At 42.7% G+C, this 18,380-nt stretch overlaps 1 protein-coding gene across 5 annotated transcripts in view; it reads right to left on the reverse strand.

The window, feature by feature from the left end:
* THSD7B (thrombospondin type 1 domain containing 7B) overlaps nt 1–18,380 on the reverse strand; it is an 837,579-nt gene that overhangs the window by 440,167 nt on the left and 379,032 nt on the right. For all 5 annotated transcript variants that reach the window (XM_084778453.1, XM_084778450.1, XM_084778452.1 and 2 more), the window contains one exon: nt 11,723–11,920. In XM_084778453.1, the coding sequence (XP_084634579.1) occupies nt 11,723–11,920 (198 nt within the window). The remainder of the gene's footprint in view (nt 1–11,722; nt 11,921–18,380) is intronic.

An 18,380-nucleotide genomic window follows, 5' to 3' on the forward strand; every position in this document is an offset into this window, starting at 1 on the left:
TGGCCCGCACAGGCTCATGTGTTTGAATGCTTGGCCCATAAGGAGTGGCACTTTAGGAGATGTGGTCTTGTTGAAGAAAGTGTGTTAGTAGGGGACAGACTTTGAGGTCTCAGAAGCTCAAGCCCAGGCTCAGTGGCTCATGCTCTCTTCCTGCTGCCTGCCTCTCCGGATGTAGGCTCTCAGCTGCTTTGCCAGCACCATGTCTGCCCACATGCTGTCATGCTTCTCGCCATGGTGATGATGGACAAAACATAAACCAATCGCAATGAAATGTTTTTCTTTGTAAGAGTTGCTGTGGTCATGGTGTCTCGTCATAGCAATAGAAACCCTAAGGCACACCCACTCTATCGTGCCTGGATTATGAACTTTGTTTTTGTCTAATACATTCATGATTCATATGCTACATTCCCATTAGTCATCTATAACCCTCTCAGTGATCAGCCAGTTGTCATATTACCGAAGGGTTGTGTTCATGCCACCTTCATGCAGGATCCTGATCCTCCCTCACCATGCCTACACATGTTGTTAATATCTAACTTAGAAGGTAAACTTTAGCACAGGTACACACATATAGCAAGATAGCATAGTACCTGTATATTCAGAGTCTAGTAGTATGCACAGTTTCAGGTGCGTGTTGGGAATATCAATATACCCTGATAAGAAAGATTATTATATAGTCTCTTTTAGTTTAGTAACTAAAAGATTTTAGTTATAAAAACAATTAAGAATATTTTCTAATTGCTTTTTAGTGGAATAAATGGACCTTCCCAGGAGATTAATTTCATTGTACTTAACCATAATTACATGGGCACATTTTTGGTAAGCCTATCACTGAGGTGGAATTCATCCTAGGGAATTTGCATTTTAATTCATACTCCTTTTACTTTTTCTGCCTATACAGAATGGAGACTGGAAATTGCGTATCAAGAGCTACAGGCATGTGTGATGTGAGACAGCACATTAAGTACATATCTAAGTGAGAAAACTGTAACCCCATGGGCAACACAGTAGGGAGCTCCTATTGTTGATACTCTAATGGTATACAGAGATTGAGGACACACTCAGAGGGAGGTTTAGAGTAACAGCGAGGAAAGACATCTCTCAGGACTTTATCCTAAGAACTACCTTTGGAAGTATTAGTGCAGTCTGTGGTTTATTCATATGGGATGGGCATACACAGACAACTCCCCAAGACGAATTTTGGAGGAGACAGAAAAAGAAGACAGTTCTGTGAGATGCAGGCACCCACATAAGTGGATTTATTCCATCGACACAATTTCTGAACAGTAAAACCTTGAAAAAAAATCAGTGTATACTTAGCCTGATTGGGGAATGTAGGGGGAATAATGATTGCACACAATAATTTATTTAGATGCATCAATAATAGAGGAAAGGGGTGGACGCTTCCGTGTAATGTCTAGGATGTAGCAGGATGGAAGGGGAGGTAATTCAGAACACAATGCCTGTTTATCGGGAGGTGGCACACAGTGACTGTATTTTAACCTACCTTGCAGGGCTTCTCTCTTTAGCATTTAAATTGATTCGCCCGTTTATATCTATTCCCCACCATCCTGCCCAACTCAGATGGTGAAAGCATGATTAGAAGGAGCCTCCATTTTCTCCTTTGGATTCTTTCATTGACAAACAGTATTACAGTTTCATCTTTAATTTTGCTGCAAAACATCTAAATAGAAGAGGATGAGGAGCTTGGCTATAGGAACTCTCCAATTTAATCTCCTTTGCAGTCTGATTCCGGCAGCGTGAATGGCACGGTCTGATCTTATTGGTACTTTCTACTGCAACGCCAGGTTCATTTCAAAATTGAGTACAGTGTATTTGTCATCCGCACACTCTTCTCGCTGTAAGGACTCTGCTACCAAATGGCTACCGGTTGGTGGTCTGAGAAAGATAGCTTGCTGAAAATGAGAACTGTCCTCTAAACCGAAATCACTCATCTCACACGTCCCGTGTCTTCTGTCTTTGCAGGGGACACTATTGCTTTCCACCGTATGATCATTTAGTAATCCATTCAGGTAACCGTAAAGGAAACAGAGGAATATTTACTCACTGCCGGCTTCAGAGGGAGAGTAATGCATTTCGTGGGTTTCACAAATAACTTCCTCAGCAGGAAACAAGAGACAACAGATTACGATCAATCAGTAAGACTGTCGATTCTCAGTGTAAGCCACGCTTTGCACAGCTTTGACCCACTGCTGTTACACTCTGACATGACCAGGCAGCCCATCAGCCCCATCTGGCTCAGAACTGTGGTCCCTGAGTCAGCACTGTCTTCATTACTGAGGAATTTATTAGAAACCCAAATCCTTCCACTGAATCATACATTCTACAACGGCAGTCAAAATGTGTGTCTTTGCAAGCCTTCAAGGGGATTTGATTTACACTAACTTGTTAACTATTGATCTAGAAGAAAAGGGATAGAGTAAAATGATTCTTTAACATCCCAGAACCAGATTTTCCATACAAGGAGTGACTGTTGACTATTATTGCCTGGTCACATATGCTTCACGTTAACAAGTGGAAGGGTGGCGGGAAGCCCATACCCACCACGTTAAATGAGTTTAACCTTCCATTCCATTATAGGATCTGTGACTACTCCCCCTTTATACAGAAAGTCCAGACTTAGAAAACAAACATTATATTTTGTAAAACGAGAGTTTCTGGACTTTCTTCCTATTTTTGCTTCAGGCTGTCTTCTGAAGGTTATGAAGAGGCAATTGTTTACCTCACCTAATTAAACCCCTAGAAAGTTGCCAAGGTTCCATTCAGGGGCCGCAGGAACCCTGAAGACTTCATAGTTCCTCTGCCCAACAGGGCTAGATCTCTCATCTATACACCTCAGGATTACTGCTCGTACCACCTACCACTATCTCTACTACTGTTATCATTGCCCTATGTGCTCTTTGCAGTATGAGTAGCTGTATCTATCTGCACACATACAGACAGAATTAGACAGAGATAACATGGGTCTTCAATCAAGCTACAAGCTCTTTGAGAATAGTGGCTTTGTTCTATTCATGCCCGAGTGCACCATGACTCTTGCTCTCCTGGATGTTTCTAGTCTCCTGGACTTGTCAGCCCTTACCTCTCTTACTCCGTTTACCACTGATAGAGTAGTCAATCACAACCCTTTGCTAGACGAGCTATTTCCTAAGGTCATATGTTCCCTTGTTAGTCAATATTATACTTTGAACCTGATTAAATGTTCCTTGGAATGCAAGGTGTTTAAGGGAAAATATCCACTGAGGAAACTCTGGGCTCTCCTGGAAAACCTTCAGAGGAGTGAGTGTATTTGGATGATAGATTTTCCTACTTCAACTTTATCTAAATTTCTGGGTTTTTTCTTCTTCTTTTAAGCATCTATTTTTGTAATTAGGTTTTATTTTAATTTTTTAAAAAACATCGTGGGGGGATCTGCTTCTCTCGTTATTATGCAGGACCAGGCAATACACTGTGAGTCCACTACAAAGTTGTGTCTTCCAAAAGCTTCATGACAATTGGTGGAAAATAAGACTCAAGACAGGACATGAGTTATCCAAACGGTCAGAATAGGAAGATAATATTGAATGTGATATTAGGTTGTTGTTGTTGTTGTTGTTGTTTTCAAAAGGAGGAACAGAGCAGCATGTATAAGTTCTTAGATTATTAATAAACAATTGACAAAATTAGATATTCAAAGTATTAAGTGGGCTCTGGTTCCTTCTTTAGAAGGGGATTCTTTAAATGCTGTGCTTACTGTGGTACAAGGTATTTGAATCTTCTGTCTTCTGAAGGAATGGATCCACTAAGTCTTTCCAAGCACAATTATCTTTGATATACAACAAGTAAAACCCCAGCAATAATTCTTCAACAATGAGGAGAGTGGGGAGCTGGGACCAGAAAGGGAAGACGGCTAAAGTACATGTAGGTAAACAGTTTCCACAGTAGTTCCTCATCTTACTGGCAGTGAGAGGATGTGATACCTAGACCTCAAGCTCATTTGAAGCACTCCCTGAAGGTTTCTTTCTAGAGTTACGTATGTCCTGGAAAGGCTCCTGTGGCCCGAGAAAGCCCTCAGGTACCGAGATGCACCTGAGTCCGTGAGTGTTTCATGTCTACATGTTCAAGAATGGTCAGTGAGGGTGAATGTTCTGAGCTGGGAACCACAGCTTTTGCTAGGATCCACTAACTGTCATTAATCCAAAAACCCCATTTGCCTGGGCTTTCATTCTTTATGTAAAATACACAGCCATTTTTACCCTCTCTTTGATCTTTTTGAATGGGCCAACATAATTTAAGAATGACATCCTGACGTGAAGGTGGGTTCTTTGTTTTCCTATTTAAAAGTGAAACAAGTGTCTTTCTTTAAAAAAAAAATCCAATTCTCATTATCTATTCTAAAGCACACATCTTAATAAACTGCAGACTTATTTCAAGCCGAGCTACCATGGCTCAAATGTTTTAGAAAATTCGTGTTTGAATTTTGTTTCAGATCTTCTAAATCTCAGCAGTGGCTCTAATTTGAATACATCTCTTTAATATGTCTCTTCACCACCGGAATCTACTCATGTGGTAAAGGAATGTCTATCAAATTAGTACCCTTTCTTTTCCCTCTAATGTTCAATAAAGTAAATCTCATCCTGAAATGAAATTTAGAAAGTCTTCTAAGAGATAGAAAAGGTAAACAGAGGGGGAACTAAAGCTTCGTCTGAGAAACACGAGATGCAGGGTAATCAAAGGGCTCAGAAGTGAAAGACTTGGCACATAAGAGGTTCTCCTTAGAGTCCTCATGAAGCTCACAAACAATGGAGCTGTCTCTGGAGTTTGACATCAACTCCAGAGATGAAAATCGAGACCACTCCTTAAGACAGAAATAGAAAACAAACAAACAAAGCTTCTAACTCCAAGCATCGATTTAAAAAACATTCAGCCATCTTAATCTAATGGAAATAAAGAATATCCTGGCAGGCCTCACTAAATAAAGCCACCCCGCTGTGAAGGTCCCACCATCCTTGGTGTCAGTGCATGCACTTGAGGTAAGAGGAAAGAATAGCTTCTTGGATTATTAGTGGAAGGCAAGGTTGTTTACAAGAATGCCATTGAGGGGCTGGAGGGTTGGGAAGGCCCAATGGTTAGCAGAGTGTACTTAGGCAGGTGGCTCAAAACCACTTCTAACTCTAGTTCTGGGACCCCACCATCATCTTCTGGTCCCTGGGGGAATTGCACTCATGGGAAACACCCCATCCTACCCCACCCCCGCCCCAAACTTCCCCACTTGTAATTTAAAAATTGTTGCAAGCCAGGGTGGCCCGAGGCTTTCTCAGAGGCATGATGAGAGGTCAAAGGAACCTATTCCCGAGTTCTTGACCAGAGGCTGACTTGGAAAAGTCAAGTTGGCAGCTAGGCCAGATTTGTTTTGGTTCTTGGGAACTTGGCTTTTCGCCCTGAAGAGACTCAAGTTGTGAGACCCAAGGCTACTGTCTCTCACAGCCTTGAGATAGTCTGTGTTTCCCTGGTGAGATGTTGCTTCATTGCTGGATTATCTTTCTGATGACTTCTATATTGTTCTTCTCTAAAAATTGTACATAAGACTCTGTATTTTTTTTCCTGTAATAAGCTTGCTTACGTGAGCCATCGGTGTGTATGTGAGACCTCCTGATCCCACATTTTCTTGTCTTCTCATGTCCTGGCTATCATTCCCTCAGGAGCCTATCACTGAACAACAACCTGCTTCTGGGTAGTAGAGTAAAACGAAATCATATAAAACAAAGAATAAGAAAATTTATTTGAGAAGGAAAGCAAAGCCACCTTAAGGCTAGGAAAGTAGTTCCTCACCATTAATGAAACTATTTACATTGCAACGGTCTGATGCAAAGATAAAAATAAGAAGCCTTGTACCTAAGGGATCTTGTGCAGCCACTCAGAAGAATTTAACTCAGTGCACTTGTCAGCATGTGAGCTTTGCTAGTCCTGACGTAGTCTGCCTCAGCAGGCTGGTCCCTCACTTTCTATAAGTACAGAATGTTTTTGTGTCATATTATCTCTGAATATATATGCTTGGTTGAAATATACAAGTAGTTATCTCTCCTTTCAGGAAAGACTATTTGACAAAGCATGGGACAGAGAAGGTGTTGGCCACTCTTGAGTCTGATGGGACATCGGGCAGAGCCACCTTTGTCCCACCTGTAGAATAATTGGCCACTTTGCATCTTCGAGACACGGAGGAAGGTCCAAGTGGTCACCAGGATCCATACTATTAAATCTTTGTTGGTCACCAGTGAAACGCGACTGAACTTACTTTAATTTGGGAATCAGAGCTTAAGCCACAATGAGTGACTATGATGCTCTCTGAATGGGTTGGGTTGGCATTTTTGCAACATTCAAAATGGTTCCGTTGAAGTACAGAAATGTTAATAGCGATGACTCAAGAACAGTGTGTGCGCACTCTACTCGGTAACTTCCACAGACGCATAGTAATGATAAGATGCTGGGGAGAGAAGCATCAAACCCACCCCACCACTCAAAGCCCTGGAAGTCAGTTCCCACGGTTGGGGAAAGGCACAGATAACTAATAGATTGGATCCTACGTGGTCCATAGATCTCATCCTTGTGTGTGGAGGCGGAGGTCTCCATTTGGTTTCTACCTCTGTTGCTTTTTAATCATCCTTTGCAGGAAAACATTTCACAGTGAGCTTGGGGACTAGGAATTAGATATATCCCTGACAGGCAGATAGGGAAGAGGTGGGGTGAGAGAGATTATGAAGATGGCAAATCTCTGGCTACATCTTCATCCCTCTAAGAGAGCTCTTAGACTTTTTTTTCCTGTCATTAGGATCCCTCTTCTGCCTAAGCCAGCAAGCTGGTCAAATATGCTCACACTTACCTGATGCTGCCTGCTGCTCATACCGCACACCCACACACTTCTTTTTTGTTTGTTTAAACTGACCAGCTCAAAATTAGGGAAGAAGTATTGTGCCACTAAAAACATTTAACTCACTCATCCCTCCGAGAGAAAAAGCAGTTTCAGTCCCCTTTCTGCTTTTCAGGGACTCTTTTTCTCTGTCGGTCTCTGTCATCTTTACCCCATCTCACCGTGTGTGTGTGTGTGTGTGTGTGTGTGTGTGTGTGTGTGTGTGTGCATGCGCGTGCACTCCTATGTACATATTTCTCTGTGTGTTTATGTATGTATTTGTGTGTCTATGTACATATGTCCACGTGTGTTTATGTATGTCTTTGTGTATATCTCTGTACATGTGTGTGTTTCCATGTGTATCTGTGAATCTGTCTCTCTTTATATGTCTTTGTGCACATATGTTGTATGTGTGTGTATTTATGTCTCTGCATGTCTATGTGCATGTGTTTCTGTGTATGTCTGGGTGTGCGTATGCTTGTGTGTTGTATTGGTGTCTGTCTGTCTGTATGTATGTGCTTCCCTGCTTCTTCACTTGTAATAAAGTTTGCTACCTGTTGCTGTCTGCTGTGTCTGAGATTTTTTTCTATCTTTTATTATTTATCTGGCAGAGAAAATGAACTGGATCAAGATCTCTAGACGATATCAATTTGGCTGCACTAGCTACCAGCGAACCCCAGAGAGCTTCCTGTTTCCACCTTCCCAGTTCTGGGCTTACAGGCGTGAAGTGCCACCTACGTCCTTTGTAAGGTGTTATCTAGGGAGTCGAATCCAGATCCTCCTGCTTACATGTCTGCACGCTGCCTAAATGCAGCCCCCTAGATCACATTCTTAAGCTGATTGACCAGAGTTAGGGATATCAGAGTGCTTTATCCACTTACTTCTCAGCTTAATATGGCAGACTGCATACTTTTGAACTTCCCCAGGTAACGGTGTGGACAATCCTCCTGGGAAGGGAAGTACATCTACCTTCCTTGTGGTAAGAGGAAAAAGCTGGACCGCTAACAACAGTCCCAGGGAGAGGCAGGCACAGTGGCTGCCTCCTGGCTGTAATCCTAATACTGGGAGTTGGGGCAGGAGATCACAAATCTGAGGCCAGCCTGGGCTACCAAACAAGATCTCATTTCACAAAGTGAAAACTAAAACAAATGAAAACAGATAAACAGAGGTAAACCTAAAGATTCATGTATGTGTGTGGGGTGGGGGGGATAGTTTTCTTGCTGTGCAGGGGAGATGGCTTCAGGGTTAAAGCCCTTGATTTGTAGTTTGAAGACTACAGTTCGGATCCCCTGAACCCAAGCAAATGCCTGGAAGCTGTAGTTACCAGCCTACCCTTCAAGAGCTGAGATGGTGGAGAGGACATTGCTGACATCTATCTGTAGGCTGGCAGAATCATTAAGCTCTGGCTTCAACTGAGCAACAAGCCTCAGTGAACAAAGTAGAAAGCAATTGAGGCAAACCTTCAATGTCAACCTTGGGTCTGCACATGCATGCACACGCCTGTACCCAGACATTTGTGATCATATATACAGACACACATACATAGCATACAACATCCATGAGGTGGGTGAGAATCCTTCAGCTTCTACGTTTGAATGGAGCACAGGTATTTCAGGAGTTTGTGTGATTTCTTTCCCGGATACTTCTATCCGGAATCCTGACAGGACCCAAGAAAGACAAAGCAAGCTGCCCTTCGGAGTTCTAGTAGGCTTCAAGTCTGATTAGATCTAGTTTTGGAGTTTCTCATATCAAGTACAAGACAGTTTCTTTCAGCTACATCCATTTAGCTTGACATGAATTCTAAAACAAAAAGTCTGTGAAGCCATCGATACCTCAGTGTGATAATTCACAGGAAACCATACTTCAAACATTCTTTTGTCCAACATTTAAATGAGTGGCAGCAGCTTTGTCAGTGTGGCGGTTATGTGAAGATACTGATAAAAAGCCCCTGTGGAAAATCTGATTGGAAGCTCCTCTGCTGAGCCTTCATGGCCAGACACAGAGGCACACAGCCAGGCACAGGCACAGAAGGCACACCCAGACCGTGCTTACAACTCCTCACTGAGGAGGAGCTTGCTTCAGTTATCACGAGGTCAGCCTGTTTCAAGCACCATGACGATGGCTGCTGCTTCACAGTGACGCTCACCCACGTATTTAAAAACACACAGACTTCACGGAGCTAAGATGAGCAATCACAAATTCCAGCTCTTTCCACGGAAGCAGACTATGTCAGTCAAAAGGCAAATTTAAGTCCTTTCATAGGAATAAGTACCAGAGCCTGACACTGCTGTGACATGGTAAGGGGGAAACCCTACCACCACTGGAGAGGGCAGAGTCTGTGCTATAGAGGGAACCTTTAATGCTATGGACCTGTGTTGTCATGACAACTTTCCAGTACCTGCTATGAGATGGCCAAAGCACAGTGACTAGTTGCTAAGGGACCCAACCCAATGAGCTTTCCATTTTCTCAGCCGGAGGACAGCAAGACGATACACATATGAAGACCATTCTGATCTTCGTTATGTCCTGCACTGTATAAGACTGCTGTGTACCCCATTTCCATAGGCCAAACATAACAGCACATAGGCATTGTAAGCTTGCTTTGAAAAGCGGGGGGCCAGAGATAGCCCTCATCACATTCATGTGCCTACTTTAACCCTCAGAATCTTAACTGTCAAAGATAGTTTTTAGTCCCACCTCTGGACACCTAAAGGGAAATATTCTTCCATAAGTTAAATATTTTGGCTCTCCTACAGGTAGAGGATGGGGTTAAAATTCCAAGCAGGGTGGAGGGAAAGTCCAGGACTGAACCTGCCACATAGGACTTCTGACACCACATTCAATACAGAATGCTTCCAGGATTAGATCAGTAGGATTTTACCCATACTTCCTTGGTGTGGCGACATTCCTCCTCACCAACTAGGTGTCCTACAATTCAAGTGCACTTCCGTGAACTATTTTCTTGGAAGTGGCTTGAAATCTAACCTCTCATGCTCGCTCCTATAACAATACCCCAAGGTGCCACCCATGATTTAAACCAGGCTCCCTATAAGCTCTTACTCTGACTCAAGAATTTTTCTGGGATAGCGTAAAGAACTCTTGAAAACATAACACTTACATTTGCAGGGTTACTATAAAGAATATTACAAGATACACAGCTAAATAGTTAGATGGGAGAGATGAACTGGCCAGACCAGGCACTTTTACAGTGGTATGCTTACATCTCCATGTAGCCATGTCCATGCAAGAAGCTCTGTTCTCTGATCTCTTTAGTCCAGGGTCTTTGTGGACTTTTACAGACAGGGATGATTAACAATGAGCCCACGCCCTCAGTGTTCCCACTTTCTTGTAGTTGAAGACTAGGAATGAAAGTTCCAAACTTCTAGTAGTAATTTGATCTTCCTGGGGACCAGTTCCACATAGAAGCCAAGCCAGAGAGTCATGTTGCTAGAATAAAAAAACATTCTTATCGCCTGTGAAAACTGCAAAGGACTCAGAGCTCCCGAGCATGAGTCGGGGTCAAAGATCGAGTGCTAGAACTAAGATTCTCAGAGTCCAGACTCCCTGGGAAATCACCAGCAGCCCAGAACCGAGGAAGAAGAACAAATTATAGTGTTCTTATTATAAACTATGATACAAAGTCAACACCAGGGAAGTGATCATATTTGCCTGCTCTACCAAGGCACCCCTGCCCTCCATGAAGGCATTACGTGGTTGTATTAGAAGCAGTCACTATTAGGTCCAACTATTTATTGCAGCGAATGCAATCTGCTGTTGCCTTCTATTTAATTAAACAGCCATCTGGGTTCTGCGGGGAAGGAATAAATCATTTAATATGAAAGTGTATATTTGCCTACTTATGGTAGCTATTTTAGAGAAAGAAAAAGAGGATAAAGTGAAGAAGAAAGGCAGGAGAGAGAAAAGGGAAGAAGAAATTAAAAAAGAGTCTGCCAGATGCCAGCCTTTTGAGGATGCTAATATCCAGGCTGAATCTGCTTTGTAATTTCCTCCCATTCTGTGGATTACTTCACTCCATAAGTCAAAACATTCCATCCCACACACGCAGAGCATTGTGAACGGGGCCTCACACGGCAGAGCTGATTAGGCGACACGCTCCGCATCCCTCTGAGAGACAGAATTCTTTTTAATCTCCAGGATAAAGATTTTTAAATGTCACTTTTCTCACTGCCATATGACTTACATATTTTTAAACCACACTTCATTTCCAGCAAGCATTGTACCAAAAGCTTGGTGATCAAGGACAGACATGATTGTTAATAATTGTGTAAATCCTGACAGCTTATAGTTAAATATAGCTTGTTGAAAATGTTAGCATTATATCCGGAACTGATTCTGGTCTAATGTTATATAAATGAAAAGATTTCATTTAATCTTTTTCCCCTCTCCTTTTCTTTTTTAACCCTGGCATCTTTAACAGGTGGCATTTTGCTAACATTTAATAAAGGCATGTCATAAACTGATCTTTACAAAAGAAAATAAAGCTTGTCCTGCATTCATAAGCTGGGACAACTTTGGTTCTCTTTGCCCTGATTAAAAAAAAACTCCAAAGAATTCTGTGTGTTCAGAGTGGGATATTTAAGTATGATCAAACAGTGCAAATAGTGATATTTTATGATTCTCACATGAAGTGATCATAGCCAAATCTATAGCAAGTTGTCATCCAATTCACCACAAATGCCTTGGTGTAGGGAAGCTGGAGCTTCTCTCCCTGACGGAAAACAGAGCAAAACCTTTGCAGAGCAGCAAGGCCCTTGTTTGGTACAACTTAGCCATCTGCGTGTCACCATCTCCCACCTCGCTCGTTCTGACAGATGGCCTTCAGAATGCGATGTCCCAGGCCACATTTCCCATGGTCAGGAATACAGATCCCTTCAGAAGCAAGCCATCGGTGACACACTGGATCCTCGCAAGGCACAGCCTCTGCCAGATGAGGGCAGCGCCCCATGGGCCCTGTAGACTCCATGAGCACATGGCGCTGTCTCATCCGAAAGCCTGAAAGGAGAGAGAAAGCAAGATTTTTAGTGTTTCACCCCGATCCAGCAAAGGCAAAGAGGCAGCTGCTGAGCAGCAGATAAAAATTTCTTTGCAAACACCTGTAGCTCTAAAGCATGCGTTGCCTTTATATGTTTTACTTATGAGATGGAGGGTTACAAAATGGAAAAAAAAATGAGTGTAAGAGTGTCTTTAGGGAGAACTTGGACAGATGGGATTAGATAAAGTAAGAAGACGGTGTATCCATGGTATCCACAAGCAAGGAGCATCAGTGAAGACCTGCAGCAGGGTCTACTGACAGATATATCCACATTTCCTTCTCGCTATTGCTTTCGGCATCCTTGTTGCTTTACATTAATATTTCTTTATTATTATGTATACAGTGCTCTGCCTGCATGTAGCCCTGCAGGCCAGAAGAGGGCACTGGATCACATTGATTGTGAGCCATCATGTGGTTACTAGGAATTGAACTCAGGACCTCTGGAAGAGTGTTCAGTGCTCTTAACCTCTGAGCCATCTCTCCAGCCCAGTCGTTACATTAAACCACACATGTACACCTCTGTCGGTGCCTAGTGCCTGACCATTCACAGCTTCCTGCTTTGAGAGTTCCCTAGACAGCTTCCGAGAGATTTCTACATCAGCACATCTATCAAGGTAGTGTTTCTATGGTTTCATTGTCCACCATACCTGGACATTGGTTCTCAAACTCACAGAGTCAATAATAAGGACATAGACAGGTCTTAAAATACTACAGAATCACAAACCATACTTTAATCGAAGTAAGGTAGAAGAAAAGGATGAACTGTAAAACTGTAAAATGTGGTAAGAGTATAGGAAGGCATAACTGGATGTCTACAGGTTAAGAAAATGCAAATAGATCTGTATTTATGGACTTACAAAACTAAAGTCCAAATGGATCAACAACCTCAATTTAGCACCAGATGCACTAAATCTATTAGAAGAGAAAGCCTTGAACTCATTGGCGCAGGACACAGCTTCCTGAACAGAACACCAACAGCTCAGACTCTAAGATACACAATTAATAAATGGGACCTCATGAAACTGAAAAGTAAGGCAAATGAAACAGACTGGGAAAAGATTTTCACCAACCCTACATCTGACAGATGGCTAATATCCAAAATATATAAAGAACTCAAGAAGTTAAACACCACCAAACCAAACAACCCAATAAAAAAATTTGAGTAGAAAGCTAAACAGAGAATTTTCAACAGAGGAATCTCAAATGGCAGAGACGCACTTAAAGAAATACAAATTAAAACAAACCTGAGATTCCATCTTACACCTGTCAGAATGGTTCAGATCAAAAGCTCAAGTGACAGAACATGCTGATGAGAATGTGGAGAAAGGTGAACACTTCTCCATTACTGGTGGGAGAATGAACTTGTATAACCACTTCAGAAATCATTCTGGTGCTTTCTCAGAAAATTGGGAATAATGCTACCTCAAGACACTGCTATACCACTCCTAGAATATACCCAAAAGATGCTCTACCATATAACAGGGACATTTGATCAACTATATTCATAGCAGCGTTATTTGAAACTGGAAAAAAAAACCTAGATGGCCCTCAACTGAAGAATGGATAAAGAAACTGTGGCACATTTACACAATGGACTACTGCTCAGCTATTTAAAACCAGGAAATCCTGATATTTACAGGCAAATGAATGGAACTAGAAAAGACCATCCAGAGTGAGGTAACCCAGATGCAGAAAGACAGGCATGGTATATACTGACTTATAAGTGGATATTAGCCATATAATACAGGATAACCACACTATAACCTACAGACCTATAGAAGCTAAGTAACAAGGAGGACCCTAGAGAGGATGCTTAATTTTTATTCAGAAGGACAAATAGAATAGACACTGGAAGTGGTTGAAGAAAGGAAACAGGACAAGAGCCTATCACAGAGGTCCTCTGAAAGACTCCACCCAGCAGGGGGTGGAAGCAGAAGCTGAGTCTCACAGCCAAACTTTGGGCGGAGCTCAGGGAGTCTTACGGAAGAGTAGGAGGATAGAAGGACCCAGAGGGGACAGGAGCTCTACATGGAGACCAACAAATCTGGGCCCAGAGGGACCTGCAAAGACTGTTGCACCAATGGAGGACCATGCATAGAGAGGACCTAGACTTCCTGTTCAGGTGTAGTAGATAGGCAGCACAGTTTCCTTGTGAGTCCCATAATATGGGGAGTAGGAACTACTTCGGACATGAGCCCTGTTACCTGTTCTTTGATCACTTCCTCCTGGCGAGGTGGCCTTGACAGGCCACAGAGGAAGAGGATGCAGGCAATTCTGATGAAACTTGATAGGCTGGGGTCAGATGGTAGTTGGGGAGGGCTCTCCCTTTCTAAGGACTAGGGGACGGGGAGAAGGGCAGAAAGAGACAGTAGATGGGGCCAGGAGGAGATGAGGGAAGGGCTACAAATTGGGATATAAAGTGAATACATTGAAAAAATAAATTAAAAAATATTTAAAAAGAGTATAAGAAAAGGGAGTGTGGGCTTGCTCTCCAAGGCTTTTGTGTATTCAGTGTTCTTGGCCTGTTGCCATGAGAGAACTTGGGTACTCTCTTCTTATCTTCCCATTTGTCTAGATGCTAGAAATAGAAACTATACTTTGTTTTTACAGAACGTGTTTGTTTTTTGTATAATTTAAAATGACATAGGAAAACAGCAACAGCAACATGACTTTAAGAATGAATGAGAACAAGCTGAGACCCATTAATGACATGGACTTGCAACCCTTGGTCCCCTTGATATTTCACTTTTATAGACACAGATATCACCCACCTTATCTCCCACTGTTACATTCGAATTCTGTCAACTGATCTGAGCCCTTTAGTTTCTCCTTCAAACTGGTTCTCATATAACCCCACCCTGACCTCAACCTCACTCCAAAGGTGAAGATGATGTTGAACTTCTCAATCTGCTGTCTCTACTTCCCAAGTGCATGTGTCACCGTGCCTGGTCCAGGCGGTGCTGGAGATTGAATCCAGGGCTTCCTCAATGCTGGGTAAGTGTTCTACCAGCTGAGCTACTTTTCTAGCCAAAAGTCCTTTAATGTATTCCCTCCCCTGCCCAAGTGCATGTGTTCGAATGCTTAGTCATGTATATATGTATATATGTGTATATAGTTCTTAATTTTTTAAACAGAAGGGGGAGGTGTAGGAAAGATTAAGCTTTGTCACAGGTGGAAGCAGTCTTGGCAGGCTTTACCCTTGGGGCACACCATGAATACCTTGTGAGAGACTGTTTGGAGCCTTCCTGGGCTTGGAATTCAGGAAGCCTACCTGGGAACCCCACCGTGGCTATTGTTTTCCTAATTGACCCTCGAAGGGAGGAGGAGACCGCCCTTTGCATGTGACTGCGAAGAGGGTGAGAAAAAAACAACAGGTTGAGAGAAGGCGAGGGGAGAGCGCGGAGAGAGAGGAAGGGACCGGACCAGCTCGTGGGACTGAGACACCTAAGGACCCGTCCTGCCCAACAGATTCCAGGAGGTTTTAATCTTCTGTCCCTTTAACCTTTTTTTTCCTTCTTGTATATGCTAGTTGGGTTGTATAATAAAGTTTAATTGTTAATAAACAGAGCCAACAGTCATGTCCTGGTAATGCTGATCAGGAGGTGGTAAAGCCTCTAGGAAGTGAAGCCTCTGGAGGAAGAAGTGGGTCTCTGGAGCAAGGCCTTGAGGTTTGACCACTTGGCCTCTCTTCCTGTTCATTGTCTGAGTCCTGACTGCAGATGCAATGGGACTGGTCCCCCGGGGGACGTCTGCTACCATTCCATCCCACCATTATGGATTTGATCTCTTGAGCGCTAACACCGAATAAACCTGTCTTCCCCCTGACTTTGACGAGGTATTTGGCCACAGCAAGACAGCAAGAAGAAACTAATAAACTACTTAGACATCATTTAGATGATGGTGATTATTTCCTCAATAATAAAATTGTTAGGTTTAGGGCCAATTAAAGCAATAACAACAATGTATATCATCAGTGTGCTGTTAGTTCTCAAACTCCACGTCAGGCTCTCAAAATACAGCCCACAGCAAGCTCAGCATCCTTCCTTGGGAGCCTCGGGGAGAGTTAGAAGGAGCATGCAGGGCAGTCTATCTCACGGCATAAATCAAGGGCTTCCAAGCATTGCCACCACAGGACTTGAACGACCTCTACTCTTGCCTGAAACACCTGTGCCGTGCTTGTTTACTGGCATTTGGTTGTACTTGTTTAACTTTCATCTTTGAACAAGAAATAGCATGATTTACACTTCTGTCAACCATCTTGGAGCACAGCACGGAAAATGAGCATTCTCAACGGAGGGATTTGGGTGTCCTGTTTCTGGGAGCTTAAGCCAGTGAGGGGCACATGCAGGTTCACTCTATAAATCATGTTGCATCCATCTTGCCATAAATCTATATAGTGCATCTCCTCAGTCAATAAATTCTTTTAGGCTGTGTGTGTGTGTGTGTGTGTGTGTGTGTGTGTGTGTGTGTGTGTGTGTGTGTGTGTATGCTGCCCTTGTCCAAACTCTAAGTAGGATCAAAGCACACCGCTAGCTCAGCATAAAACAAGCACCTTGGCCTCTTGTTAGAGTTCACTTACTCACACACTGGCAACTGTGCCCTCAGTAAACATCAGGACTTTCCCAGGAGTTCTATTCCAAAAGATTTACAACAACTGAGTTCACCGTGGCTGTGTCAGCCAATGTCTCACAACTGTTGAATTCTATGTTAGCCACATAGTATTATTCGGTAAATATTAATAATCATGTGATATTGGTACCCTGTATTGGAGGGAAGGCAACAAGCAAATGTTTAACACTCACTGGCATATAAGTCAAGAAAGGGGAAGAGCATGCACAACAATTAACTACAGCAGCGACAGACGGTTCAATTATAATATTCTGGACTTCAGTCCTCTAGACTTCTGTAAGGTTCTCTTTCCATCTTAGATATCTGAAAACAAAGGCCAGACTGCAATATATTACTTCTCCAAGAACTTGTCACCAGTAGCTGGGGGGGAGGGGGTAAGACATTGACCAGAGTTCTAACTTCATAGACTTGGCTCCTGTGTGGGCTGTCTTTTTGGCCCCATTTCATCAGGTAAGCCTCAAAGGCATCATAGATCAATCCCTTAACCTGAACTTAGACAGACTAGAGAGCATGATTTTGGGCTATGTGTAGGAAACAGTTACAATCATTATTTCATGGCCAGAAATGTACCATGTACCTTTGATGGAATCAATAGTCTCAAGGTTTTTTGTTTTTTAATTTGTTTGTTTGTTTACTTACTTTCTTATGAGTTCTAAACCCAAGATATATAGTTAAGTGTATCACTGTACTATAGGCAATTGAAAAGACTTAATAGTATGCTGGAGGGTAAGGACAGAAGACAAGATGGCAGAAGAGTAGTCAACAGCTTTTAGGTGAAGACAGAGAAAAATTTAAGGGGGCCAGGAAGTATATCAAAGTCTGAAGACTGTATTTCTGCCATGTCATAGAATAACAGTGTCCGTATGAGCTGCTGTAGAACTGTTTATGAATGCCAGTGTCCCCATGCCTACTCTTGGGGCTAGGCTGGAAGACATATCCAGCAGATTACACACAGATGGCAGAAGCCTACTGCACTGCTTGCTAAGCATTGCATCTGCTGTTTGTCTCTGGCAGGCCTGGATATGGGATAAGGATGCTGAACCAAAGCACCTAATAAGACTGTAGTGGTGTGTGTGTGTGTGTGTGTGTGTGTGTGTGTGTGTGTGTGTGTGTGTGTGTGTCTGCACACGCACATGTACACACGCACATGCTTATATGAAGGCTAGAGAACAACCTTGGTTGTCATTCTTTAGATGTACCTTGCTTTTTGAGACAGGGTATCTCATTGGCCTCGGATTCTCTAAGGCTAGACTGGCTGGCTAGCAAGCTCCAGGAATCAGCCTGTCCCTGGCAGCCCAACGCTGGGACCACAAACACACAGCACTACACTTGACTTATTGGACATGGTTTCTGGGAATCGAATTCAGGTCACCGTGCGTGTATGATAAGCACTTTACTGAATCAGGCAGCCCCTCCGCCCTTCACCTTAGAGTAACTCTTTATTTCCAATTCTTTAGATATCAACCTTGCCTGTATGTGTGTCGAGGTACATTTTATAGCGTCATGATTATTTCCAAACCTATTGTACCACAGAAAATAAAAAGCACTGATAAGGTGAAGTCATCAAGAAAAACTTCAGTACTTTGCCTAAGAAATAGGTGTAGCCCACTGTCAGTCAACACACAGACACACAAAAGTAGAAAAATAATTATCCGCTAACATAGATATTATTTGAAATAAAACCAAATGATTTTTATAGGATTTATGGAAATGTAGGACTAGGGCCAACCCAGCAAGCAACAATGGAAACTGGAAATGTTTCCACTGTAAAATTTGATTTCAGGCACGTAG

Source organism: Acomys minous (genome assembly GCF_964271855.1).
Source record: "Acomys minous genome assembly, chromosome: 1".
Taxonomy (NCBI): domain Eukaryota; kingdom Metazoa; phylum Chordata; class Mammalia; order Rodentia; family Muridae; genus Acomys; species Acomys minous.